We start from the raw sequence: 27,916 nt of genomic DNA on the forward strand, positions 1-27,916 counted from the left end.
AAAATTCGATTGGATTGCGCGTTCCTGAAATTCTGTGGCATTCGACGTATACCCCCTCCCAAAAATTAAGCATTAACTATAAATTATTTTGTAAAACAATTGATTTAAAATATTTCAAAAAAAAAAATGGTTGCAAATTTGAAATTCGGCTCACCGGGCAAACAAATTTATAATTAAATTCCTTTCTTAAATTGACTTGGCTGAAACTACCCGAACTTGAAACAATATTTTCGTAACAAATGGCCTACTCATTCTGAAGAGTTGAACACAAGAAATCTGGCATTCGACCGATACCCCCCTCCCAAAAACTGAGCGTAACTATAAATTCCTTGTGCAATACAACTGATTTAAAATACTTAACAAAACTGTAATTAATTCCTGTTTTTTCTTAATTTGACCTGACCGAACTACCCAAGCTTGACACAATATTTGGCAACAAATTCGGTACTCACTTCGTAGTCAATAGCCTACTCAATCTAAAGAAATAAGACAAATATAATGGAATATTTTAATACGAATTTTACTGCCAAAATCAACAATAATAACCCACTCAGACTATTTCAATGAAAATTTCGTTAAGTCGGATTAGGTCAAATAAAAACAGGCAAACATAGAAAAAACTACAGGCACAAATATGCGTAATATAAAGAACATAAAGTCGTATATCGCAAAATCAACATTCTTATTTACATGAACAAAACACTAGCAATACTCGGGGTTTAACAATTCCGGTTCCACCTCACATTTATGTCTAATATTCGCACAATTTCACATACTTTCAAATTGACGCAAGTAAAAAAGGAAAGAAAAATAATTTAGAAACAGAACGAATAAAACCCGAATTTTTTGCAAAAAGATGCATAGCAATATGAGCTAACTGCAGACATAACTTGAAATAATACATACTCCACATATATATAATATATACACGTTATAATATACATGGATATCTGGTGAAAATTAACAAAAATAAACTTTGGTCAAATCTAAGTGAGAGTTCATACACTTACTCCGATAATAAGAATTTGAATCAAACTTTTAAATAGTTTGTTTAACTTTTTCACTTAACTCGCCGTTTCGGTGTTGAACGAGACGCAGCAGCAACACCTGAAATAAAATATAAATATGGTTTTAACTTATTATAAATTAAATTTCAATTGTATTAAATTTTTGAATTAATTAATTAAATTAATGAAACAAAAATGTAATTAATGAGACGCTGCAGCAAAACCTAAAAGAAAATACATTTTATTTTAATACATTAAATTGAAATTAGATATAAATTTTAATTAATTAAATAAACATCTACGAGACGTTACAGCAACAGCCGAGAGAAATATACGTTTTTATTTTAATATATCATAAATAAAACTTTAATTTAATTGAATTAACAAAGTAAAAATTTAATTAGATTAAATTTTAATTTAATTAATATTTATTTTTCTGATTGATATATACTTATAAAATATAACTATACATTAGCAAAATCAAACGAAAACAATATAATAACAAGCTTGATACTATAGTTTAGTAGATGATTTCAGACACGACAGGGGATTAAACATGAAAGAATTTCTAACGAAGAAAAAACGAATATAATCCAAGATATATAAAAAAAGATTTATTTCGAAAACAAAAGTTCCAATGACAGAATAACACATAAAACTTATTTGTTGAATTCGAGTTAATAGACTGAATTTCCGTCCAGCAAATAAAGAGAAAGCCGGAGAAATACTTCGAGGTGACGATGGGTTCAAACCAAGTAACCCTCCTCCCGCCTTTGAAGAGCTTATTGATGATCTCAATTGAGCCTATTGAGGGTTAATTGAGTTAAAACCAAATAACCCTCCTCCCGCCTTTGAAGAGCCTATTGAGGATCTTTAATTGAGCCTATTGAGTGCTAATTGGGTTCAGACCAAATAACCCTCCTCCCGCCTTTGAAGAGCCTACTAAGGGTTCATAGGGTTCAAACCAAACAACCCTCCTCTCGCCTTTGAAGAGCCTATTGAGAATATTGAGGGTTAATTGGGTTCAAACCAAATAACCTTCATGCCGCCTTTGAAGAACCTATTTGAAGAGCCTATTGAGGATCTCAATAGGGTAAAGTCAACAGGCTTGTTCTCTAAACCAGCGACTTCAATGGGAGAAAAGAAGGAATGTATTGTTAATTTTTGGAAGAGGCCGAGGCGACTCCTGAATCGTTTTTATCCATTACTAATGACGTTTCTTATTTACCAACTATTCTGGGAGACCCCCCCCTACTCCCCTTAGATTTTTGCAATTGAATTTAAGATTCCTCTTGCATGAAGTATTGAACCATTTGAAGAGCTTTAACTGAAGAACAGTAAGAAAACATATAAGATAGAGTACACAGCCTTTACATCATTTATTAAAGGGGGCTCTTTTCTCAGCATTCTCAACCAAGGGTATTTAAAACTAGTTCTAGTACGCATAGCAATAGAAGGAGGAGGATTAGCATTATCTTAATTGTGTGCTCAAAATAAGTTAAGATTTTTGCACTCTTATCATGTACTGAAGAATAGTGTTAGCTTCAAAAAACACGAAAGATATAAGAACCTTTTAATGATCTTGAAACAAGATTGGAATTTCTCAATCCAAATCTGATCTTCTATCCATTGTCTTTTGCCGCCTCCAGTAAAGAAAGGAACAGACAATATTTATTTTGGCAGAAGGAGGGGGGGGGGGCATGTATCTGAACTTGCATTAGCTTGTCTCGTGAGTTCGCGTCTTTCTCAGCAAAGAGTATCTAGAGATAGTTCAAACCTTGAACAGGCTCGTGCCCTTTATCAAGTTTTATCTTGAAACAATGTTCCCCTCCCCTGCTTCCTGGATCCAAGCATAAAGAGAGAAAGAGGGGGTCATTGATATCTCACCCTATGGTGAAAAACTCTATATACTGACTTAACTTAGTTCCTCCTTAGTTCCCGAATACAGATAAATAAAAATAATCAACCTGATTAATGGGAGGAGTGGGTTATTTCATAATTAGGTGATTTAATTTGATAATTTGACTAACTAGATAATTTGGCCTTCGACACGGTCAAACCATACTTCAAGCCATTTTTCAAGATTCAGAGCATTTCAAGCATCAAAGAGTTAACACTTTAACAAAAGCGCCCTTTAGCGTGCAGAATTAAAAGGTAGTTGTTTTTCCCGGCATCTATTCTTATAGCTTAATATTTTTAAAAGCATATTTTGCCCTAAACACAAAACTTAAACCAATACTCTTCAGAAGTCATTTCATATAATATGGATCCTGAGGTATACACACAATATGGATGCTACAATGTTTGTTAAATTAAATTTTGGTTTCAACATACAGCTACATACATACAGCATACAGCTGCGCTAAACAACTTCCTTAAGTGATTACATACTCCCTCCAATTTAAAAGAAACTCTATTAAAACTGTGGCTGATAGAAAAATGGTAAATGATTTTTAAATGAGACATCAAATTTAGTGGCGGCTCTGGCCTCTCTTGCGCCCGGGACAAAACCTAGATTAGCCCCCCTCCCTTCCCAAGAATTTTCATTCATTATTAAAATTTGAATGCAAAATATCACAAAAAAAAACGTTGAAATTAATTAAGTATGGTTTACTAACTTTCTTTTTCAAGGGATGGTGATGAAGATACGGAGAAAATGAACATTTCGGATTTAATTTGCTTATACTTACTGCCAACTGCACCATCTAGTTTATTCTAATAAAAATAAAGTTTCAAAATTACAAAATCATTGTAGCCGTTAGATTATCTATTTGAAATTTTGGTAAATTTTTCGCAGTTCATATTATTGACTTACGAAGAAAGTAAACATACCACTCGATGCCTTTTTTTATGTTCTTTTCGAATATAATTACGACTTTTGCCGCAAATATATTTCACCCCCACCCCTATATATACCAATTCAGGGTATATATTTGCACATTAGGGGGGGGTCGTAAAATTTAAACTTACATCTCATCTATATCAGAAATCAAATTTACTATTACCCCCCCCCCTAATGTGCAAATATACACCCTGAAGTGGTATATATATAGGGATGGGGGTAAAAATTATTTCCGACAAAAATGATTATTATGTTTGGAAAGAGCATAAAAAAGGCACCGATTGGTATGTTTACTTTATTCGTAAGTCAATAATATGAACTGCAAAAATTTACCGAAATGTTGTGCCCCCAGGGCAAGTGTCCAAACAGCCTCTGATCAAATTTCTACTACAATTCCATATTATAGTCCAAATCAAAAAGAAAAACGTAAGATAGAACGTAATGTAAACCAACCTCTTTTAAGAGTCAAATCTGGTGTTGACCTTCCAAAAGGTGGATTGCTAGATTTCATCGGCGTGCTTCGTGTTTTCCTTTCACTTGAACTAACGGCAGGCTGACCTCCACTTGCCGTTGAGTCAGTGGAGCCTCGGCGAGATTTTCGTGGTGAATTTTCACTATCTTTACAATTTGGGATTTTTAGAGCCACAGATTTTTTAACATTTAAGGTGCTTTGCCTGAAAAATAAAATTCTCTAAATATAAATAGCTTTAAAATTGAAATTAAGGATTTGCTTAGGGCACATTTCCATGTGCTTTTCCTACATATGCAAGGTTATTACCCATCTAGCAATATGTATCCTTTTTGTGATCTACATATATCAAGGTTATTAACCCATCTAGTGCAGCAAGAATTCTATTTGATGCGTGTGTACATCGGAATACTTTTACGCATGCTGTAATACTAAAGCAATTAGACGATAAACTGCAGAGTAAATTAGAGATAGTTTATAACAGTTATAATAATTGAACAACATGGCAAATGTTTTTTAATGAAACAAACATTTAATGAAAAATTTTAATGAAACATATTTTAATAAAAAAAATCATCAATTTTGACATGACAAAATTTCATTCTATGTTGCTCTTTGCCACTAAAACTGTACATTTATGTATGAAACACACTGTTATACGATTCTAATATTAGCATTTCAGGTCCGACCAGGGTTGCCACCAGCTCAAAAATAAAATCCCGATTTTTCTTCTAAAAAAAATCCCGGAAAATGGTTTTTAGACTATACAACTAAGAGTTGCACAGTGATGACGTAAAAATCAGAACGTGTAATTTGAAGTACGGTGAAACGTGGTTTCTAGTTGGAAGTAACAACTGACTGTCAATATTCCTAGCATTATTTCTGTGAAAACGTTCTGGTGGATAAGTAAGATTGAATTCCGAGAAAACGTGTCGACGCATCCACGTTTCATCGTTATTTGAATGTCCCGCCCAAGAATTAACGTCACTGCTTCGCAGCTATATAGCGCGTCCAGACTATCCAATTTCTGGAAAATGGGACGGAAATCTGGAAAAAGGAATAGTCACCCAGACTAGTTAGTTTTTTTTCAAAAACTTGGTGGTTTTTTCAGAAGATATCTGTACAAATTTATCGGTGCTATCCCCATCAAATCTGTTTTTCTGAGCCAAAACCTATAGAAAACAAATTTAGAGCTTCAGTTAGATAATTTACCTTTTTTCTATTCAAAAACATCTCAGACAACTGTTTTTATTTATCACTTATCGTGTCTAATCGTCTCCTTCTTCTGGCATTTTTTTTGTCCATACTACCTCTTCCGTCCCATTTTTCCATTTTCTGACCCTCTGCTTCTTCCTGCCCAGAAAACGTAAAAATCGGACGGGAGACCTGTCTAGATTCCAAGATTCCCATGCCATTTTTCCAAAAAATGGATAGTCGGGACGTACTAATATTCAATATGGCTTGGCAAGCGGTAAAAGTTGCCTTTTATAACGTCTTCACACGTCCCTTTCCCTTTTACTATACCTGCTTTTCTGTTTAGCAAAAGTCTCGCCAAACAAGAAGTGGACAGCGGAACTATCATTCGTCTTACAAAAGAATCCTTTTGAAATAAGTATCCTTTTGAACAGAATAAGTATAATGCCGTACGCTTTTTAATTACCTTTTCTGAGATTAACTTTGCCCGAGGTATTACACAGGGCAAAATGAACAACAATGACAAGAAAAGAAAATCCTCGGTGTTTTTGTTAGCCGCTCGTTGTTACATTTGAGTCGAATTTTCAAAAGTCAAATCCCGAACGAAAAAATCGTTGCCCCAGTGTACAAGCGCAAATCCAGAAGGAACAGACAAAAACAGAGAATATTCGTGATATCGTACAGAAAAAAAAGTAGACTATCAGCCAAAATCGTTGAAAATCTCTTTTAATGGACAAAATCCTGGTTTTAAGCAAAAATCCCGGTTTTCTTACAAAAAATCCCGAAAATCCCGGACACAAAAAAAATCCCCGACTGCAAAAAAAAATCCCGGAAAACCGGGATTAATCCCGAACGGTGGCAACCCTGGGTCCGACAGTAGTATCAGCAGACAAGACAGCTGACGTATGTTTTTAATAGTTTACTATCATATCCCTAGTAGAGCCACCTAACATAATACCGCCTTACACCATAAGTGCCATCTACCATAAACTGAAATATTATTTATATTTGAGCCCACGAAACCAGCCAGAGGGAGAAAGCTTTACTTGCACAGAAAATTATAGGTGAATGGCCATCATTGCTATCATCATACATGATGGCAATGGCCATCATACAGCCAGCCATCATTCAGCCAGGGGGGCACATGCCCCCCTGGCTGAATGATGCTGCCTTATTTTTATATTTTTGTTCTGAGATTTCAATTATATATCATTAAAATTGCCAATTAGACGAGCTTTGCCCCTCCCCCTGGAATTCAGCTTATGGGCAAAATGAATAATAGGTTCAAAGAAAGGGCAGAAAACAGGATATCTATTTTCTATTTATTATTTTGGGTTCTGGTTTCTTGATTTGGGTTTCTGAAGTATTTTTTCGTTCTTTTGCTTGGTTAAGAAAACTATCTTTCTTCAATCATGAAGTTAGGATAACATCTATTTCTTTGAATTACAAAAATGCTGAGTCAAAGAGTGTGGGTAACTTCTACATCTTACTACATTCGAAGACATATTAACTATATTAATAAAATAAACATAAGAAACAAAAAAGAACAAAACAAATAAACAAACCGGTCAATATGTATACGCATATCAGCTCCCAAAATAAAAATTCAGTGAGCTTAATATGGCTCACAGCTTCATTTATAGGAAAACCAAAATTTAGTAACCTTCATAATTATTAACTTTTCATATAACCTCTAAAAATAATTCCAAACACTACAAGTAAGTAGCTAGAAATTTAAAAAACCTATTAACAAATAGATTGGTGCTACAGCACTATCTATTTCTTTAAATTACAAAAATGAAGAGTCAAAGAGAATGGATAACTTACAAGCGTGGGAAGTGGCACTAGAGTGGATAAAAAATAACACAATCTAGCAATTGTCGACCTTTGGCATTTTTCGTCAGTATAATAGTAAAAACAATTAGTTTAATTTGTGTGGTTGGTAAATATAGCATAGTAGCAAGTGTGTAATCTCAGTTGCTTACAGAAAAATTATTATAAAGCTTGAATCAATGCTAAATGTCACCAAAGGCTATGCCTTGATTATTTTTGCCGGCGCTAGGGCTAGTTCTCACTTGTATAAGTTACCCTCACTCTTTAGGATCGGCATTAAAGTACTATTCCAGAGGAGGCATAGACTGAAGCATATATGGAGGGCAATATTAGCTTAAGGTGGGGTGCCACAAATAAAATACAAATATTAGGTTAATACTAATCGCAAAAATATTTTCGATGTAATACCTTAAATTAGGTTCTCTTTTCTTCTTTTTTCTTTTCTAAAACCACACTGCCTTTCTCTGAGGAATAGATAAAAGTTCAATTTGGAATAAGTCCTTTTATTAGACAGTGAAAATATATATAAACAATCTGGAAATGTCGACCACGTATACCAGTTTTCGAAACATCCAGATTTGTGTGTCTATTTTCACTGTCTAATAAAAGGACTTATCCCCATTTGAAGTTTTATTTATTCGTCGTAGAAATAACCGTTGCAACGCACACTTCTGCGTTGCTAAGAGAAATAGCTATTAAGATCTGCCTCTAGGGAAGGAGCAAATGCCAATCTTCAAGAAAATATAATATTTACATGGTCTTTTTTACTCAAAGCTAGGATTAGCATGGTACTTTCATGATGATTTTCGAATTTTTTCCCTTGGTTAAATGAAGAATTTTTCTACTAGGTTCCTATCAAGCTGCCAATTTCAAAATATGGCCTTTTTGCCTCTAGGGCAACAAGTTCTGGTTTAGGGCTAGTTCTAGCCCTACAAGTACTTCCATTTTTTATTTCGCACAATGCCACGATATTAAAACTAAACGGGAGTCTTGCGGCTTTTTAGAAGATGCACTGACCACAATAACCTGGCTAAATCTAAATATGCGTGAAAAAGAAACCTTATATTTAATTTGATATTAAAATTCTAGAAATACTTTTTATATTTAAAATCTTTTATATTTTATAAAGTTCTGCTTTTCAAATACATATTTAAACTTATATGATTTGGTATTGGAACAGCAATGTATCCATAAGGTTGCGACTAAATAGGCAGCTTAGCATCCCCATCGCTGTTTGGAAAGGTGTGAAACAAGGCTCTGTGATTAGCCCAGTTCTTTTTAATGATGCAATCTGAACCCTAACTAAAAATATTCCTCTATATCTGATTGGGACCAGGGCTCATCCTAACCACCTCTGCTACGCAGACAACATTCTTGTAATATCAGACGATATCCGCACTCTCGGAAATGCAGTTGATATATTTTCCTTTGGTCTCAATGAGATCGGCTTCAAGTTCCGTTTCGCTCAACTGTTAAAGCTACTATAGCCCTTGCTATCTCAGCACTGAAAAAAAAAGCTGGGAAAATCTTACCGACTGCTTATTCGATGTAAATACCAGTTTCACAAAATGACCCTGGGCATTCTTTAACGCTTCCCCCACCCCCACATGGCTCCCTTTTGATCCATTATGGAGTTTATTTACTCCATAACTCACTACATAACGTTTTGGACTCATAGCCAGTAGCTCTACTGTAGATATGGTGTTTAGTAGATATGGTGTTTTTGACACTTCTTCAAAAATAGACCAGCTTGTGGACAAACATCGTCTCCAGCTACCGTTTTGGACTCGTAGCCAATAGATCTACTTTAGATATGGTATTTAGCAGATATGGTGTTTTTGACACTTCTTCAAAAATGGACCAGCTTGTGGACAAACATCTTCTCCAGCTACCGTTTTGGAATCGTGGCCAATAGATCTACTGTAGATCTGGTATTTAGCAGATATGGTGTTTTTGACACCTCTTCAAAGGTGGACCAGCTTGTGGACAAACATCTTCTCCAGCTACCGTTTTGGACTCGTAGCCAATAGATCTACTGTAGATCGGGTATTTAGTAGATATGGTGTTTTTGACACTTCTTCAAAGATGGACCATCTTGTGGACAAACATCTTCTCCAGCTACCGTTTAGAACTCGTAGCCAGTAGCCAGTAGATCTACTGTAGATAAGGTGTTTTTGACACTTCTTCAAAAATGGACAGATTCCGTAAGTGTCGCCAAAGTACTGTCGACTTTTCCCTAAATTAAGTTTCATTCAAGTGGGTTTGAGATGTTGTTTTTCCTGTGATTTTTTCGTTAGTGTTGCTATTTTTTATTTTCTTCATTTTATACTCCTCTAAGTGGATAGATTTTATGCATAGAGGATTGAAATACATTACATTTACATTAGAAGAGTGAGAGAGACGAGAAGAAAACAGGAGAGAGAAAATAGACAGAGGAAGCGCATAACTAACATCCCTAAACACACACATATACACAAAAACCGGGCATAATAAACGAAATATATAAAGGTAACATCTGAATATTTTGGGAGGATACGGGCATACCCCATTTATTTTCACGTAACTGCAAAGAAGCTGAACAAAATAAAATTCAACAAAAATGAGAAAGTTTGAACTTGAGAAGTCCAGTGAAATGCCGAGTTCTTATGAAAAAAGGAGCTTCCAAATTCATACGTTTGTTTAAAAAAAAAGAAAGTGGGGGAAAAAATGTAAATCGACTAAACTACATTGACTGTTATTTCAACTTTGTAGGTATATTTTTATAGTTCATTTCTTACTTATAGCCACTTTTTTTTCTTTTAATCCACCATTGAAGTCGTTTATATAACTAACAATATAAACAAACTATTACATGGAGTCTTAATAAATATTATGTTCTCTTAACATGGCACAATAATAACAAAAACCAAAATTACAAAAACAACAAAAGCACACACACAAAAATAAAAAAGAAAGACAATAATATCCAAAAAGAAGAACCAAGAATCTTAACAAAAAACAAACGTTGCGATAAGTCCAGACATATTAGTTAAACTGGCCCCTCCACCTGTTTATACTAGAATGATAGCATGTCTATAAGTTAGACTACAAACTATAATAGTAATAAAGCAAACGCTTTTAGAGGTTAGCGAAAGGCACGTACGCAGGAATTTGTTTCAAGGGGGCCAATTTGTTTCGGGGGGGGCCAAATCCTTCAAACCCATTATTCTGTGAGAAAAATCAGAAAATTATGGGAAAATGAAAAAAATCGTGAGATTTCGGGGGGGGGGGAGCCCAGAGACCCCCCCCCCCTGCGTACGTCCCTGGTTAGGGGACCAGTTTCTCAGTATTTCTTAACTTAAAACAATTACAAACAGAGAAAGCAGTTGACTCAGAAATCATATCTAAGGCGAATGGGTACAGAAGCTGAACACTTACATTTTTATTTAGCCGGTAATGCAGTCTGCAATTTGGGAAAAAAGCCAACATTAGTTCAAAATAAAGGTAAGTGACTATCAATGCAACACACACTACAAGACTGAACATGCATTCAACTCCTCTTTGAAATCATCCAGGCACATCCAGAGGGAGATGACGATATTACGCCTCTCCCTCATCCGACATGATATTCTGTTTTTATTTTATTCATAATTGTTTATTTCACACAGACTTCACCAGCAAAATTTGCATACTTAAGTGCCACTTGACTATTTACAAGACAATATTTTTCAAGGCACAACCCACTTCCCCGATCACAGATATGCTGCTACATAATTGGCTTTCCAACTTATTGGTCAGTCGCGGTTGCACCGGTGTAGGTAATAAATTAACGTAGAGCTACGAAAATTTCATTTGGAAAACTACAGATCAAACTAAAATTATACATTATTACATTAATACGTTAAACATTTATACATTAAAAATTATAAATGTACATTAATGAGCAATTTGGGAAGATGCCTATTTTAGAGCATTCATGATTCACACATCCACCAAATAAAACCTTTTCGGATGCGGACTAATGGTCTGCGTAGCGCAAGTACCAATCACCTGATTCTCTCCCTTCGGCCGTTAGTACAATGCGAGGTTGGGGGCGGATCATCCAACGCTTTCCTTGTTTTCCCCCCAGATTTCTTCAGGTACCTCTTTATAGCTGAGTCGACTCTGAGCTTGCAAAGCCACACCGCTAACCTCCGTTCCAAACCAAATAATTAGCGACAACAGGACTCAAACCCCGTCCCTTAAGCGGCGTTCACAGGCGTGTCTAGCTAGAATCCCATGTCTAGATACGTGTCTAACCAGACTTCAATGTCTAGGCAACGACCGTTCACAAGTAAAATTCGGTGCTTAGCCGGACATGCTAGACAAGGCGCGTGGCCTTGTCTAGACTCTAGACTAGGCGCGAGTTCTAGACTCTAGAACTCAATGTCTAGGATATTCCATTGCAGCCAATCAGAATGCGTCAAGTTTCAATATTTTCATCATCAATGTTTACATTTTTAAACTGAAATTTAATTTTGTTTTCTCATTAATTGTTGCTTTTTTTTTCATTTGAGGCAAATATGCAACACCAGACATAATAGTGAACCACACTAAGGCAATTGTTTGGCTTATCCCATCCATTATCTTGTGACAATAAAAATAGGGATTACAATTTTGAAAGTTTGGCCCGCAGAAGCTCTCTTGATTGGCTAGAAATTGCAACTGTAATCTATTTGAAACTAAATTTGGAGTTTAAGCTAAGCACCGAATTTGACTTGTAAACGGTCGCTGCCTAGACATTGAAGTCTGGCTAGACACGTGTCTAGACATGAGATTCTAGCTAGACACGCATATGAACGCCGCTTTACGGACACAGGATTTCAAGTCTAGCGTACGAACCACTCGGCTAGGAAATTGAACCTACGATTTGCAGGAAACTAAATTTATTGGCTCCTGAAAACCCTCTGGTCAATAGGCCTGGAATTGTTACGCGTTTCAGTTGTTATATTAAGTAGAAAATACGGTCGGTATCCCTATGCGAAAAAACATTATCTGATAGACAAAGAGCCCACTAAACGATAGTACCACATATGTTAGGTTATTGTCCCTTTCTAAACAATTTGCGAGCAACATCAACTATCTAAATTAGGGAGCCGTGGAGGGATCTGTTCAACTAAAAAATTAGTCAAATACTTTCTTCTTTGAAGAAACGCATGCTGTTAATAGTTTTTTTCCTACAAAGTACATTATACAAAACAAAAATTGAACACTAAGCTACTAAATTAAGTTAAAATAGATGCAAACACCTATATATATATATATATGTATAAAATATATATATATATATATATATATATATATATATATATATATATATATATATATATATATATATATATATATATATATATATATATATATATATATATATATATATATATAGGTGTTTGCATCTATTTTAACTTAATTTAGTAGCTTAAAGTGTTCAATTTTTGTTTTTGTTTTGTGAATAAAAGATTTATTTACTTAAATTAAAAAAAAAATCCATTAAAGCCGATCTGATTTATACATACCAATTTGTTAATACTTGAGACCCAAAAGAAGCCTGATTGAAAGTCGATGGGATCCTAGTATTTTCTTTTAATATGTTCAGACTTGTAAATTTGGCTGACAAAACAAATTGAATTACATAACAAACAGATCCAGACCACTTCAAACACATTGAGCTTACTAATGAGAATCTGGAATCTTACAGTCTTACCTCGTTCCCCTCGACCGCTGCTTGGCAGTGCTTATTGACTGTTTTGAGTTTTGGTCCGTGTCTGAATCATCGTCATTATTCTCTGGATCCACAACTAAAAAGGGATAAATATATATTAAGTTAGAGTTTAATAATAACTGTAAAAATCAAACAGCCAACCAAAATCCGTGTATGAGGTGCAGAAACCACGTTTTACGTGGTTTCTGCACGTTTTACGTGGTTCTGCACCGGTGCAGAAACCGGTGCAGAAACCACGTTTTAGGCAGCTCCTGTTTAAAATTGCGGTCACGTCGCCCAAACTTTTTTTTTTACAAAATTCGTAACGTCATCTATAACTTGATAATAGTCGCATAGTTTTGAGACTAGTCTATTCCATAAATTCTTATTTTATACTTCTCATTCTTATCAAAAACTTCAGATTCCCATTTTGGCTTGTCTCATTTGGCCTACTCATCAAGCTTGCAGTTTAACCTACGTTTTGCAAAGAAGGTAATAACCCTAGGATACGAAACATAAATTTAGTACTTGCATGATGTACCACATACTGCTCAAGAAGTGAAGTTAGGTTGATCCTAATAAAATATACCCAAGTATGATAAAAATATAATACTTATGAAACAAATTTGGGCTATATGTTTGAACATTAGGGGAAGGGGGGGGGGGTATAGTAAAGCGGGGCTGCATGCAAAATGTGTTTGCTACAACTATACTGATATTATGAAGTAATAATTGCTTTCTGGCTTCAAACTGTCCAAATACTTTAACCCCCCCCCCTAAATGTGCAAATATATAGCCCAAACGGTATATTTTCTATATATTCTGTCACTTCTCTTTGTCTTTTGTCACGTTAAGGTGAAAGAAACTGGTTTACAGTGCGTCGATGCATCAACAACTTGAGCAGTTGGGGGTGTATCATACAAGTACCATAAATTGTTCAGTAGTTTCAATAGAACTTGAATAAGAGAATTAATCTTTCACTACTATACTAGTTTATTGAATTGTTTTGTCAAATGTAAATATTATTGTAATCATAAAAATTTTTTTCAAATTATTTAAATAATTATGATTGTATAATGATTTTCATCCTCTTAAAAACGAAAATGCTTTAAGAACAAGGACGTCCTCAGAAGAGACCAATACATGCCCCCTCCTGTCCTTGGAAGACTAAAAATACGCAAAGGTTGCAAACAATTATAATCAAAAAAGTATTTAATTCTTTTGGGGCTAATTTTCAAACCCTTTATTCAAAATCCTTACTGTTTCGAGATTCCCCCCCCCCTCCCGAAAAGAAATATCTCAATATTAGCAAGATTTTTCAAATAGTTTCATATATATTTTTATATCAACATAATTTGCCTGTTTTTGTGTCGTTTTTTTGCCCCTTTTAATACTTTCCAGATTTTAGTAATGTCATCCTAAATTTGTAAGTCACTATTTCAGTTTTTTTTTGTGCTTAGTTTTACCCTCCCTGCCCCCCACCTCCAAAAAATCTATATGTTTCAAAGATTTTTCAAAGTTTCTTTTATTCCTTCCGTTCATGTAATTTGCCTGTTTGAATAATTACATACTAAATTTGTTTATGTTACTATTTCTGCTTTTTTCAAGGCAATCATCAACTTCAACTACAGATAGAAAATAAGCAACCATGTTAACTGAATTAAAATCGGATGAGACAACATTGCTTAGTAGAATACAAATCAACCAATGATCAACATTTTACGTGTTTATGGTGGCGTGATCTCTGATGGGATTAGGATGGATTGATCACTGCCTGATATTACTGGACCCTGGGTTCGGCCTCAGCTGCAGCAACCCCTCGCAGTGCCTGGAATTTAATTCAATTGATATTATTATACAAAAACGGCTCTATAGTAATCTGAACAAGAAGAAGAAGAAATTTCAAAAATGAAATCATCGACCATTGCCTATTGGAATGTAATGGACTAACTCCTGCACAGCATACCCTTCAGAATAAACTGTAAAGATTCTTTTAACTAACTTGTCTACAAACTACAGCCATCAGTTAAAAGCCTGACTGGCGAAGGCTCATTAGTCTTGACTGAAACGGCCTTAATTAGTCGAAACTTCGGATTAGTCATAAGTCACTAAACATTCAAAACATTCATTAGTCATTAGTCGAAAAATAAAGAGGGCTCATTAGTCTTGACTGAAACTGCCTTAATTAGTCGAAATTTTGCATTAGTCATTAAACATTCAAAACATTCATTAGTCATTAATCAAAAACATTAGTCACTAGTCGAAAAATAAAAAAGGCCCATTAGTCTTGACGGAAACGGTCTTAATTTCTAACAGAAGTGGTGGCAACCATCATTAGTGTTTGAACAGGTACTTTGCACTACTTTCCGATTTCAAGGTGTGCAGGCAGTCACAGCACTTGCAAGGCTCACCAGAGTCAATTTCAACAATACCCAAAGATTAGAGATCCTTGCAAAAGGAGGAAGAGGGCATGAGATTTGAAAAATGAATGAATCTGAATGAATCAAATGAATGTTATTATTATTAAATATTAATTTCGTTGATTACAAGTCTACAGTTGAGTCTTTAATGATTGAAACCACTATGGATAGTCGCTTTCTACCCACAAAATGAATCTTATTATTCAATGAATGAATCTGAATGAATGAAATGAATCTTATTATTAAATATTAATTTCGTTGATTACAAGTCTACAATTGGGTCTTTAATGATTGAAACCCCATATAGTCGCTTTCTGTTGATATTTTTCGGTCAATTTCTACTTTCTGGTCCCAAGCACTGACATCTTCTACCCCCTGCTCCCATCTTAGTAGCTAACACCAGGACGAAGAAATTATTAACGCCACTATCTTACAGAACTAACCGGATTAAAATTCATTCGTAGATTTTTAGAAGCAGCTTTGACAAAATCTCCTATGAATAGGATTGTTAAAGGCACCGCGATTCAGTTTACGAGTTTTATTACCAAAGACTATAAAAGCAGCTGTTTTGAAATAAAATCATTCTCATCTTATACCGTAATCCGCTAAATTTTACGGGTTTTTTCCTCCGTAATTTAGAAGATAAGGATTCCAGGGTGAATCTTGGGATGAAAGGATCCCATTTTATTGCCTTGTAGCAATGCATTACTATGGAATTAATAGGCTGGCATTAATATCAATAGTTTGTGATACCAGTGGTGATAAACATTTGATTTTAAAACGAGAAAAAAGATCAAGTTTGAGGCTGTATAGAACACACCCTGTACTTAGTGATTGTTTCCATACGTTTCTTTCTTTATCGCATAAAAACAATTGAAAAATGAGGTATTCATTTCATTCTAGAGCATTATTCCTCGCATGCTTTGGAAAATTTCAACACGTGCGAATTTGCGTTTTTCTGCAAAAAAGTAAGATCAAAATTGTATGCACAAATCTTTGCGGCTACCCACAATAAGTAGCATGTAAAAGCATGTATACCTCTATTTGTTTCTGAAGATTTTCTTGGCTCGATCATCTTCTTTTTATTACTTTCTTTGTCAATTTCGGCTGATTCTCCCAGTAGACCTGACTTCCTTCGATCATCCGCTCCAATACAAGCTTTAATTAGCTCACTTGCATTCTCTGAGCACTTCCTTTTCCCAGGTCGAGCGACTTCTGGAGTGTTACTCCTGGTGGAAATAGATGGAGCTGATAGCTCAGAGTCGGGCGTGTTGCTGTTTCTATCGTCAGAACGAAGACTGCTTCCAGAGTCCTCTCGCTTTCTTCTTGTACCACGCTGCAATTACGAGAGAGAATATTATTTTTCGGTAACTATGGGGTTGATTCATAAGTAAATCCAAGGACAAACGAAATAAGAAATAAACTAGGTTTTAACAATCAAGTGGGCTATATCATAGTTTAGACACGAAGAAAAATGAATCGTATTAGAAAAGAATTGCGTGAAAATGTTTTTCCACGTTTTGTAAACATTTTTATCAAAGAAAAGGCGGTTAACCTTAAGCGCATTAAGAAGAAAAACGTAAATTTACTAAGAAAAGATTGCGTTATACAGCAATCTTTGCAAAATTACAAAAACATGTTTATTTTCGCTAGTCTTGCGAAATTTTCGCACCAGTAACTGGGAAGAAGGTTACAAATTTGCAAGGGATTGCGAAGTGCAGCTCATAGCTTACAGTCAGTGTTAACAATTTTAAAGGTAGGATGCCTATATTTATGAATGAAATTAGCACTGGCCTACAAAAAAAAACATGATTTCTAGTTTTAAAATAATAAAAAACAAAATTTAACACTAATTTTACGAAGGCTATTTACCACAGAACTGACCATTTTAAGCTTAAAAAACTAAATTGTTTAGGAAGTGCTCATAACTTAGTTTTTGACGCTGAAATTGAAAATGGTAATATACTTATTATAGTGGTCACAGTAATTTGAAGTTTTTTTTGAAACATCAGCAATTCCAAAAACATAAAATTTTGACAGTTTATTAAGCCAGATATTATTAGTAAAAGCTCGATACCATATTTCTTTTTCTCTTTCTGATTGAGATTCAATATTTCAAGTGTACTTACTAAGAATCGATAAGCCTATTGGAAGGATCCTTTTTAGCCCACTAGTGGGGCCAAATCCACATTCCATCATTCATAAAGTTGTCAGTTATGCATAGGATAGGAGAAAATAGCAGTAGGTTTGAAGACGCAACCTCAATACCAGTCGAATTTGAAATAGTGCAGCATAGGAAAGTTAGGGGAAAGGGGGAAACCCCAAAAAATTGGTTGCATTTGAAATATATCGAGATTGAAAATTAACCATTGTAACAATTGAAAAAGAAGTCAACAGCTTAATGACATTGGTAATTTGCTTAGAAAAATTAAGCAGCCACCACTTGTGCTAAAAATTAGATTGAATATTCAACCTTGGCAAATGAGATTTTCCCGTTTATCTCAATCAGATTTTTTTTGGAAATTCCTTTGCCTTTGAACTAAGCATTTTTATATATATATATATATATATATATATATATATATATATATATATATATATATATATATATATATATATATATATATATATATATATATATATATATATATATATATATATATAGATAAAATCTTATAGGATTGACAGAGGTATCTCTGTCAATCTGTTAAGCATTTTATTGTCTTTCTGTATTTTATATGTAATGTATTTGCAAATATTATATGTATATTTTTCAATAGTGATACAGATAATTGAATCATTTTTTCCTGTAGCAGTACTGTAGTACTATGGTACCAAAACAATTCTCTTCACTATAATGAGCCTACAATATAAATTTTGTTTATTATTGCCAATTTTTAGTAGTATTTAAGACTATTTCGCTTGACTCCAGCCTTTATGTGTTTCCATAACTCCGGCTCCCAAAGAGTCTTACATTATTTCTGTTACTCCGACTCCATTCAGCAAAAATTTACTAAAACTCTGACTCCAAAGCCCCAAAGGGTGGACCTAGAAAATTAGACATAATGCCTTAGAAATGCAATATTTTGTGGTTTAGCCCCCCCCCCTTCATACCTCAGGGGTAGGCCTATGATGCATATAGAAACTAAACTTTATGTCCACAATCAGATGATGCGTGTACAGAAAGCGATATCATAATAAATCGAAAAAGAGGCAAAAAAAACTGACAACGCCGTTCTTGAAACATCACGACTCATTTTTCCTTCAATAATACTACACACAGTACACTGTCACATAGAGGAATCTTTCCGACTTCCTCTTTGGCGACTTCTTCGGTGGAGAAGCTTAGTTTAGATAATGCAAGTTTTTTTATCCTTTTATTTTTTCTTTTAATTTTGTTGTGTTCCTTTTCGAATGTAATTTTTCATATTTTGCTTTCCAGCTGGTAATGACTTACAGGTGTGAAATCAAAACATCCGAACTATAGTTGTAGGCTTGTAGCTATATCTTTTTCCGTGTCCCTATTAAACGCTTTAGTGTTATTACAAGGGAAGTATGGCCAAAGAAATTATTTAGCATTGGCTTCCAACTAGTTCACAGTCCAGAGGAGCAAATTAACAGAAATGGGAGGGGGAAATGAATTTCCCGAAATTTCTAATGAAGATACAGAAAAAAAGATGTTTTCAAGATATAGGGAAGGGGGAGGGGGGCATTTTTGGTTTCTATCTTTTTCTATTCTACAAGAAGGTATTTTAAAATTTAACGTGTTATCATTTGTCCCAGTCCCCTTGCATCTCACCAACGGAGCCCCTGTCAAAGCCTTGTACTATTCATTCCCATTTGGAAACCGTATCAGAGAGCTGAACAACTAAAGAATATTCACTCAGACCAATAGATGCTAGAGTAGCGTTAATTGTATAGTGGTCCACCTACTGTACTTAAGATTATCCCTCAAGAAGATCCGCTTTATGTGAGCCTTGAACTTAGAACATGTTGTTTAAAGATATTAGCCACATAGTCAATGTCATCCATGCACAAAATCTAGGAAGGGAGGAGGGGGGTATGCATATTCTAAATCTAAGGGTGGCGGATTCATTATTTTTTTCGATTTTTTCAATGAAAACCGCAGAAAGAGGGCATTTTTCCAAACACCTCCCAAAATGGTATTTTTCAAAATCTAGGAGGAGCAAAAAACCTAGAGGCGCGTATATCCCCCTGTCCTCCCTTCAATTGACGCCACTGCATATAGTATCAAATCTGAAAAATTACCAACCACCAACACTATTCTGTTCAGAAAAAAACTTTAATGAAGAATTACTTAATTTTAAATATCTTTATTAAGAATGAAGGATAGCTTAAATTTGTACGTGAATAATGTTGGAGCAATCGAATTTTAACGCAATACCGTTGAAGAACTGACTAGAAAAAAAAAGTAAGTCTCTTAGCTGTTCTTTTGCAGGTATATAACTAACGCGATACATCTGGGAGTCCAAGTTCTTGTTATCATGTTCTCTTCAAAAGGCGATGCTAGAACTCCCCCTACATTGGTCAAATTTACCATCCTAGTTGTGACTTTTGGAATTCCGTGTCCTATCTAACTTCTAACCTCTAGGAGCATAGCCGTTCCTAAAATTGGCAGTGCCTGGGGCAAAATTGACCTCTGCGCCCGCAGAAAAATTATTATATGAAATAAATGGTTTACGCAATCATAAAAAAAAAAAATATTGACCACGATACCCTCCAGCCACGGCACCCAGAGCAGCTTGACCTGATCTCGTTTCCATCTTTGAGCAGCCCTGGGGAGGAGGGAAGAGGGCCTAAACTATGGTCATTTGGAAATCTACAAGAATAGGGCGTCAAATCCCAACCAAACCTGGCAAGAAGTCAGATTTAGTGCCATATTTGTGTCTTGTAGGTAACTGGATGTAATCCAACTTCTCTGCGACGTCAAGGCTGCAAACCTAAATTCCTGGCGTTATGTCATCTACCAGAAGGGGCTGTTGGAAATCAACCAAACTAATTTCAATCAAATCCATAAAATCAATGACTTATTTCAATAGAATCCACAGATTCTAGCTTCTTCTTCTTCTAGCTCATTCTACCTTATTTATTATTCTATTCTTTTATGTGTCCCCTCCTGAACAGACAAAAACAATGTCTTATTCGAAAATAATGTTTTTTTCTTCTTCTGAAGTCAGCCAGCCACATCTCCAAAATAAGAAGAGTAAAAGAAGAGTAAAAGAAGAGTTTTCCTTTTTTCGTCTTTTAATTGGCAAACCTCCTTTATCGAAAATGTGATTACTTTATAAATTTTCTAAAACTATGTTTCCTAGTTTAGGGTAAACATTAATAGAGGTTATTATATTAAAAAGTATACGTTTACAAAAAAACTTCAAGGTGTTTGTGATGAAGTTTCCAGAAAATCATTCCTAATAGGTATTTCCTATCTGGATGAAAATTAAGACATTAAAAACCATCAAAAAAATTTTATATTTTACATTATAATTCTTACTAAAAACAAATTTTTAATTGGTAGACTTAAGAAAAAAACAGAATGATCAAAATGGCAATCATCATTGCAGTAATGCCATCAGAGACGTCATATAGAGAGGGGTAATCACATGGGCACCCATAGGGTGGGGGCAGAGGGGGCGCCACCCCCCTGGCCAAATGAAGCTGCCTTAATTTTTTTTTTTTTGAGATTTCTATTATACAACTAGACCCCGGCGCCGTGCCAATAAGGGAATGTCGGCGGTGGTGGGTGCAAAAATACCAGCAGCGGCGCGCCGCTGGCGCGATCATTGTTGACCACAAAAATTTTGGTTTTGATCAGTCTTTCTCAAATCCCAGCTTTAGTTTACATCAGATTTCGGTCTATTCACGAGTTAGAAACTTTGCGAGTCACTGCCTGGACGCTGGTCTTCTTGGTTATTCGTCAAGAGAAGTAGAAATATGGTAGAAACGAAATGACTGTGGCATTTCAGAACCCTTGCGCAAGAGTTGAAAGATCTAATAACCATGTATTCTTAACAAAGCTAATTATCAAAATTAGTAGTATTTTCTTCATCAAGCAACCGTCACCATCGAGAAGAGCTGTCACCATTTACATCACAGCTGGGTTGCTAGGAAAATCTTTCCCCTTAGCGTTCATACTATCAAACATCCAGAAGGGATTAGGAAGGTATATCCCCTTTCAGTCTAGATGGTTCTGATAATAAAGATTTGTGCTCTTTAATGCAGACCAACCAAATGTTTTCTAGCCCATGAAGCTGGTGGCAAATTGCCGTGCCCACTAGAGGTTCTAACTCCAACCCCGTCCCTACCTGCACTGCCATCCTCTCACCCAGTGCTTTCTGTAAGCCCTGTGATTTTGCAGCCACTCTGAAATAGGATAGTCGCATCTGAAAAAGTACAGTCACATCCCAGCACCACCATGAAAACAAAATGTTTCAAGGAAGACAGAAGGGCAGAATAAAAGTGTTCACTGATACATCAGTGAAAGCCAAGATTGAAGCTGCCTTTGCTACAAGAAAGGCAAAGAAGAGGTGGAAAAGAAAAAATTGAAGCAAGAAAAACAAAGAAGCAGGCTGTAAAGAGATTAGGTGAGAAGACAGCACTGAGGTTTGAAACTGGAAAGATTTAGACAAAGACTGTTGATGGCAACTCAGACACTTCTCTTGGGCAAGATAGTGAAAAGGTCAAAATTTTCTTTTCTCTGTTTTTGATTGACAAAATTTGTGAACTTAGTTTCGATTTGGGTTGCAGTTGGCAACTTTGTAAAATTCATCTATGAGGGCCATTAGGGAGAAGATAGAGCCTACTGCAGAGGTCAGTGTGATGACTGTGAGTGATGGAAGAGGTAATGTGTGAAAGTGGCTACAACAGCCAGATCATATCTACTACATGAAAGAGGATTTAGAATAGAAAACCCCAGTACTTGGACAGTGTATGTTCTTGGACAAATGTTTTGACAAAAATGTATCTTCCCTAAACAAGGACAGCAGGTTCTTAATCTTGGACCTGATGCAGATAGTTGGGATTGGCTGACTACAATCTTATAGCCAAGTGTATTTGAATATGATTACTCGTTTTCACAACACATGTCAGTGATTGAATCTGTCCATGATTGAGATACTTCAATTTTAAGATCCTTTGTTCAAGATTGGGCAGTAGCATATTTTCCAAGACTAGAGTCAAGCTAAAAATTTGCAATTACAATTAGGTCTGTACTATCAACTGTCTGTGTATTCAAAATAGTTACCATTGCGTACGGGAGAAATATTCAAACTAACAAAATACTTATTAAGAAAATTTGGACACATTTAGTAGAAAAAAATTAAATTTCCAGGTGGTATAATAGATATAACTATTGACATGTTGATTAGGGAGACTTGCATTTGTAGTTTCCTTCCCATTCATTTCTGTCAATGTCTTAAGAAGATCCTCGTTCTATAATTAGACACCTAGTCTGCTCCTAGTAACAACATCTCCAGTGGTTTTATAACAAATAATGAAACACATTAATTGTCCTTCAAGTTAAATTCAGAATTTAACAGTTAGGACTTGAGAATATTCAGAACCAACCGTTTCAAGTAACGCATCTGTGTCTCGGAATGAAAACCTCGGTATTTATAAACACCGGTCTAAGGCAAGGACTCAAGAAATATTGAGCCTTTGCTATACCAAGGTGTCTTGAAATAGAGAGGTCCTTAAAGCCCAAGTTCCTACATGGAATTTAATCTGATGTCTGTTTAAAAGGCAAATGTCTATTTAATGGATGTGCTACAAGAACCAGTGCTGAATAAAAACTCACCTTGGAAGCACAAGGAATTCATGCAAATTATTTGTGTGCGCACTTGTTTTTTATTTCTAAGCTGGAAACACGAAATCCTTAACCACACGAGAAAAGAAAAGCTCCAATATTGCGGTTGACGCAATAAAGAATTGGCTCAAATTAATTCAAAATCAGCGGAACGCCGCCACCAGCCTGGCGGTGTTGCGACGCTTCGGCGACAGTTGACCGGGCCTCTCGTCGGCGGCGTTCGATGCATGCGCCGGCAGGGCGCCGGGGTCGATATCCAGCATTGGAAGTGTGTATTAGACCCGGTAAGCCCCCCCCCCTTCCTAAAATTCAGCTTATGGGTGCCCATGGGTAATCAAACCCAGAGATAACTATTCAGTCAAAGACCACAAATTTTTGGATCTAATGGGAATGAGCCTAAAAATGTCCTTAAAGCTTTCAAAACAGCCAAGATCAGTAGATTTGCGTAATGGCAAAATTAACGCAAATTGGGGCCGTCTATTCCTCTCCCCTGATGTATCCTTACGGTGTGAAAACGCTGCAGATACTTTCAAAAGTAAAAAATCGTTCGCACCATAAAAAACAGCTATTAAGAAAAAAGCAGAGATCAAAAATTGTAACTGATAATAAATATAATCATGCTTGCACTAAGGACTTTACTACAGTATTTTTAATCCATGATATATTAAAACAAAGCTTACCTTATTTTGAAATTCTGGAGATGGGCTTGGAGAACCCTTTAAAGCAGAGAACTTTGCTTCCAGTTTTGACAAATCAGGACTCACAAGTCTAGTCCCAGATCGTGTACTCCTCATAATAGGCTCAATGAGTTCTTCATCAAGTGGACACTTAAAATCTTCAACATCAAACGTTTTGGAGCACTTTACTTTTCTGGATTTCTTTGAAGTTCCATTAAAATCATGAGAAAACTCGTTCACAGAAGAAAAGAGTGGCTCTGAAAGTAGTTTTGGACAAACTTGGGTCAAGTCCAAATCAACCTTTTCATCATCAAATGTCCTTCTCTTTAATTGTTTCTTCTTTGGTAGTTTCAGATTTTTTATCATCTTTTGATTCTTCAGCCAACATACCAGGAGATGGGCTTGATAACTCATTCTTAAAATCAGCATCCAAACTTTGGTCTTTTTCAACTTCAAGGATTATCTCAGAACTTTTTGGACTAGAAACTTCTTCCTTTTTTTCATCTTCACTGCATTTCAGTTCGGCTTCTTTTTCCTTGTCACAAATATCATTTTCCAAATGTTTTTCTATTTCTTTTTTAGATTGAGTGGGCTCATCAGACACAGAAACAGAGTCAGTGTTTTTAAAGCTGGCAGTCTCAACATTTTCAGAAAAACTGTCTTTAACCGTATCATCATTTGAACAAGATTCTGTTGAAGTTGTACTAGTTTCTTCTTGTTTTATCAAAGGTATTATTTCATCAGGTGTGACAGGATTAGCTTGCTTCACCTCCTCTTGTGAATTGCGAATCTCATCTTTCTCAGCAGATGATCCCTCCACCGAGTTAGTCTGTTCCTTTTCAGCTGATGAGTCTATCAAATTTTCTTGTTCATTTTCAGCTGATGAGTCTATCAAATTTTCTTGTTCATTTTTAGCTGATGAGAGTACCACAGTTTCAAATTTCGTTTTAGCTGATGAGTCACTCAAATGTCCCTTTTCAGATGATGATTTCAGGTCATTTTCTTGTTCCATTTTAACCAAGCTTAATTCGCATGAATTTGATTGTATTTCAACTACACTGGAATTAATTAACAGTTTGGTTACTTCTTTGTCTTCTATCAAATTTAAACTTGATAGATCTACTTTTTCTACATCCTTGGTTTCATTCAGCTCATTAGTTACTTCCATACTACCTGCATGTAGGTCAGGCTCTGAAATAGCATTCAACTCTGTCGTTGGTTTTCCTACTTCACTGGCAGACAATGAATCTTCAACAGCATTAGTGATTTCAATGTTGCTGCTGGGTAAATTTTTATTACTGTCACTTATATCTAGTTGAGAACTTTCAACTTTTTCTTTTAAAGAACCACATGCTACATCTACTTCATTGACAGACACTGAATCTTCAAATGAATTAGTCATTTCAATATTACTGCTGATTGGCCTATCATTATTGTCCTGTTCATGATCTGAAGAAGTTTCAACATTTTCTTTGAATGAACTGCAAGCTGTTTCACTAAGCATTCTATCGACTGTATTCAAATGGGATTTATCTTCAATTGTAGTTTTCAGATTACTTTTAGAAACTTCGGCCACCTCTTGTTCTAATTCTTTAGTGGTCATAGAACTTTCAGTTGCTAAATTAGACTGATCTGCAGGTTCTTCTGTAGGTTCATATTTACGAAGACTGGTATTTGACAAGCTATTAGATTGGAGCTCAGATCCAATTGGTTTGATTTCTTTGTCACTGCAATTCAATGTTTTCTCACTGTGGAATATAGATCCTGAGCAGATACTTTTTGGAAATTTTTCTTCTACATTCTTTGCAACACCACTATCTTTCTTTACCTCACACAAAACATCAACTTTTTCGGTTGATACTACTATTGCAGGTGCCAAGTTTACAATTTCGTTTTTATCACAAGAATAGGTTTCTTCTTTTGTTAAAACAACAGACTGACCTGATTCTGTGACACAAACAGCATTTGCTATTCCAGAACTTGCTGTTGACACAACAACAGGCTTATAAAAGACCCCATCTACTGTTTTCATGGGAAGAAGGACCTTAAACTGAGGGCCCCCAGTCATAGAAGTAGGAGGAGCTGTGCCTTTTGGAAGGGTAACTAACTTAATTGGCACCATTTTCTTTCCTGGTGGCAGCACAAAATTTGTATGCCCTGAGAAAACAAATTTTGGGTCTGATAAAGGGGATTCTCTTTTAGGAATAGTAGACATGATTTGCAGTGAACTGGATTCAAGATTAGGCTCCAGCTTGGGCTTTTCTGGGGATTCAATTTTTTTTTCATGGTCTTTCTCTATTTCACTCAGAATTTTATTGGTACTTACTATATCTGTCTTTCCTCCATCTGAAATTGCTGTTAACTTGCAAGAAGGATGAATCCCTTTCTCCTTTCCTTCAACAGAAACAATACCACTCTCAGAAAAAGAGTTATCTTTAACTTCAGGAATAAACTTCTTTTCACACTCATCCTCTTCTTCAAATCCAGAAATGGATTTTGACTTGGAGACCTTATTTTCTGCATCCGTTATTGTTAGTTTTACTGCTGCTGCTGAATTACTGCTGCTGCTGCTGTTCGTTTCTAACTTCACTTCACATACTGAAGATTCACTACTAGTTATTGTTGTGTACAGATCACAAGATTCAATAGAATTGCTTAAGGGGGGTGACACCTTTTCAGAATTTTTGTTATCTTCTAGACTGTTTGGCTTTTCTGATGTACATAGAGTACTATCTAAACTATTACTCACAACTCTACTTTTTTTCGAACGAATATCAGAGCAGTCAGGTGGCATTTGAGGGTTGTCAGATTTGAAACTGTTACTTTTGTCTAAGCTAGGTTTAGCAATTACAGATATGGAGTCTCTCAATTCACAAGGTCTTGTCTCACTAAATTTATGAACCTGAACATCTTCATCATTCAATTTAGTCTCTGAGATCTTTGAAGTGGGAACTTCATACTGAGATTCCATATCAGATGGATTATCAGTTTTAAAGGAACTGTGTTCAATAGCTCTTGAATCACTACTAGCAAGTGTCTTCACACTGCAATCATCACTGAATTCAGACCCTTTTATCGTTCTTAATTCTTCTTTTTCACTATAGGACGAATAGTATTCACTTTTACTATTTTCACTATTATGGCAAAAGTTTTCACTGTGAACACTACTAAACTGCTCAAGCTTGACCAGCTCTTGAGTGATTCTCTGAACTGCAAGGACATCTTCAGGCAGCATAATCGACTTTGACTCTTTTACAGTCATTAAATTGTCTGTTAATACAGCTGTAACAGAGTTTTCGAAAGGCTGGGGACTACACATAGTTAAATCACTTGGTAAATCAGAATATGGATCTTCTTTGGGTGATGTATGAACAGGTGAAACATTCTTACGATCAGGAGTCCTATGTATATTTCCATGTGCTAAAGGATCACCCAGGTCTAAACGAGCAGGACTTTCACCTTGGTTTGGACTCTTTTCAGATAAAGCATCCATAGATTCGATGCCAGAATCTTCACCCTGATTGTTTCCATTATTGGAGTCCACGGGACTCTGAACAACATCACTTTTCACAGCAGTATCAACCTGGTATGGTTCTATATGACTAGGGACCTTGATTGTCTCACTCTCAGTCTCAGAAAGAGTTCGAGTAGCACTGTTTAAAACACTAATTTTGTACAGTTTATTGTTTGGTTTAAGCTTATCTATGATCCGGGTCACATGGTCACCATCACGCACGTTATTCCCAAGGAACTCTTCCCGGACGTCTTCTGCCTTCTTTGCCAGGCCCTCAAATCCCTCAACTTCTTCTGGATACTCAGGCAGACGAGTACCAGATGGTGGGCTTGGATCTAAAAGAAAAAGTAAGTTAATATCGGCTATACGAGTGCCTCAACCTTCAAGGGATGCAGATTGAGTAGAAGAATTTTTCTTCT

At 35.6% G+C, this 27,916-nt stretch overlaps 2 protein-coding genes across 3 annotated transcripts in view; both read right to left on the bottom strand.

Annotated features, from left to right (window-relative positions):
* Positions 1 to 500: 500 nt before the first annotated feature.
* On the bottom strand, positions 501 to 24,340 carry LOC148948858 (uncharacterized). Its single transcript, XM_089094764.1, has 5 exons — positions 23,987 to 24,340; positions 16,523 to 16,820; positions 13,068 to 13,161; positions 4,303 to 4,523; positions 501 to 1,107 (listed from the first exon to the last, which is right to left on the bottom strand). The coding sequence occupies exons 1-5, from the start codon at positions 24,098 to 24,100 to the stop codon at positions 1,061 to 1,063; spliced, it is 774 nt and encodes a 257-aa protein (XP_088950890.1). The 5' UTR covers positions 24,101 to 24,340; the 3' UTR covers positions 501 to 1,060.
* LOC148948859 (uncharacterized) overlaps positions 24,294 to 27,916 on the bottom strand; it is a 44,219-nt gene continuing 40,596 nt past the window's right edge. For both annotated transcript variants that reach the window (XM_089094763.1, XM_089094762.1), the window contains exon 5: positions 24,294 to 27,832. In XM_089094763.1, coding sequence (XP_088950889.1) covers positions 24,294 to 27,832 — 3,539 coding nt within the window. The remainder of the gene's footprint in view (positions 27,833 to 27,916) is intronic.

This window comes from Artemia sp. Qi Xiang Cuo, chromosome 9 (assembly GCF_049724085.1).
Source record: "Artemia sp. Qi Xiang Cuo chromosome 9, ASM4972408v1, whole genome shotgun sequence".
Taxonomy (NCBI): Eukaryota; Metazoa; Arthropoda; class Branchiopoda; order Anostraca; family Artemiidae; genus Artemia; species Artemia sp. Qi Xiang Cuo.

Coding starts and splice junctions, on each gene's coding strand:
- LOC148948858 (XM_089094764.1), bottom strand. CDS start 24,100: ATGAGGAGTACACGATCTGGGACTAGACTTGTGAGTCCTGATTTGTCA. Junction 16,821..23,986: donor CTCCAGAATTTCAAAATAAG/GTAAGCTTTGTT, acceptor TCGTAATTGCAG/CGTGGTACAAGAAGAAAGCG. Junction 13,162..16,522: donor ATCTTCAGAAACAAATAGAG/GTATACATGCTT, acceptor ATCCCTTTTTAG/TTGTGGATCCAGAGAATAAT.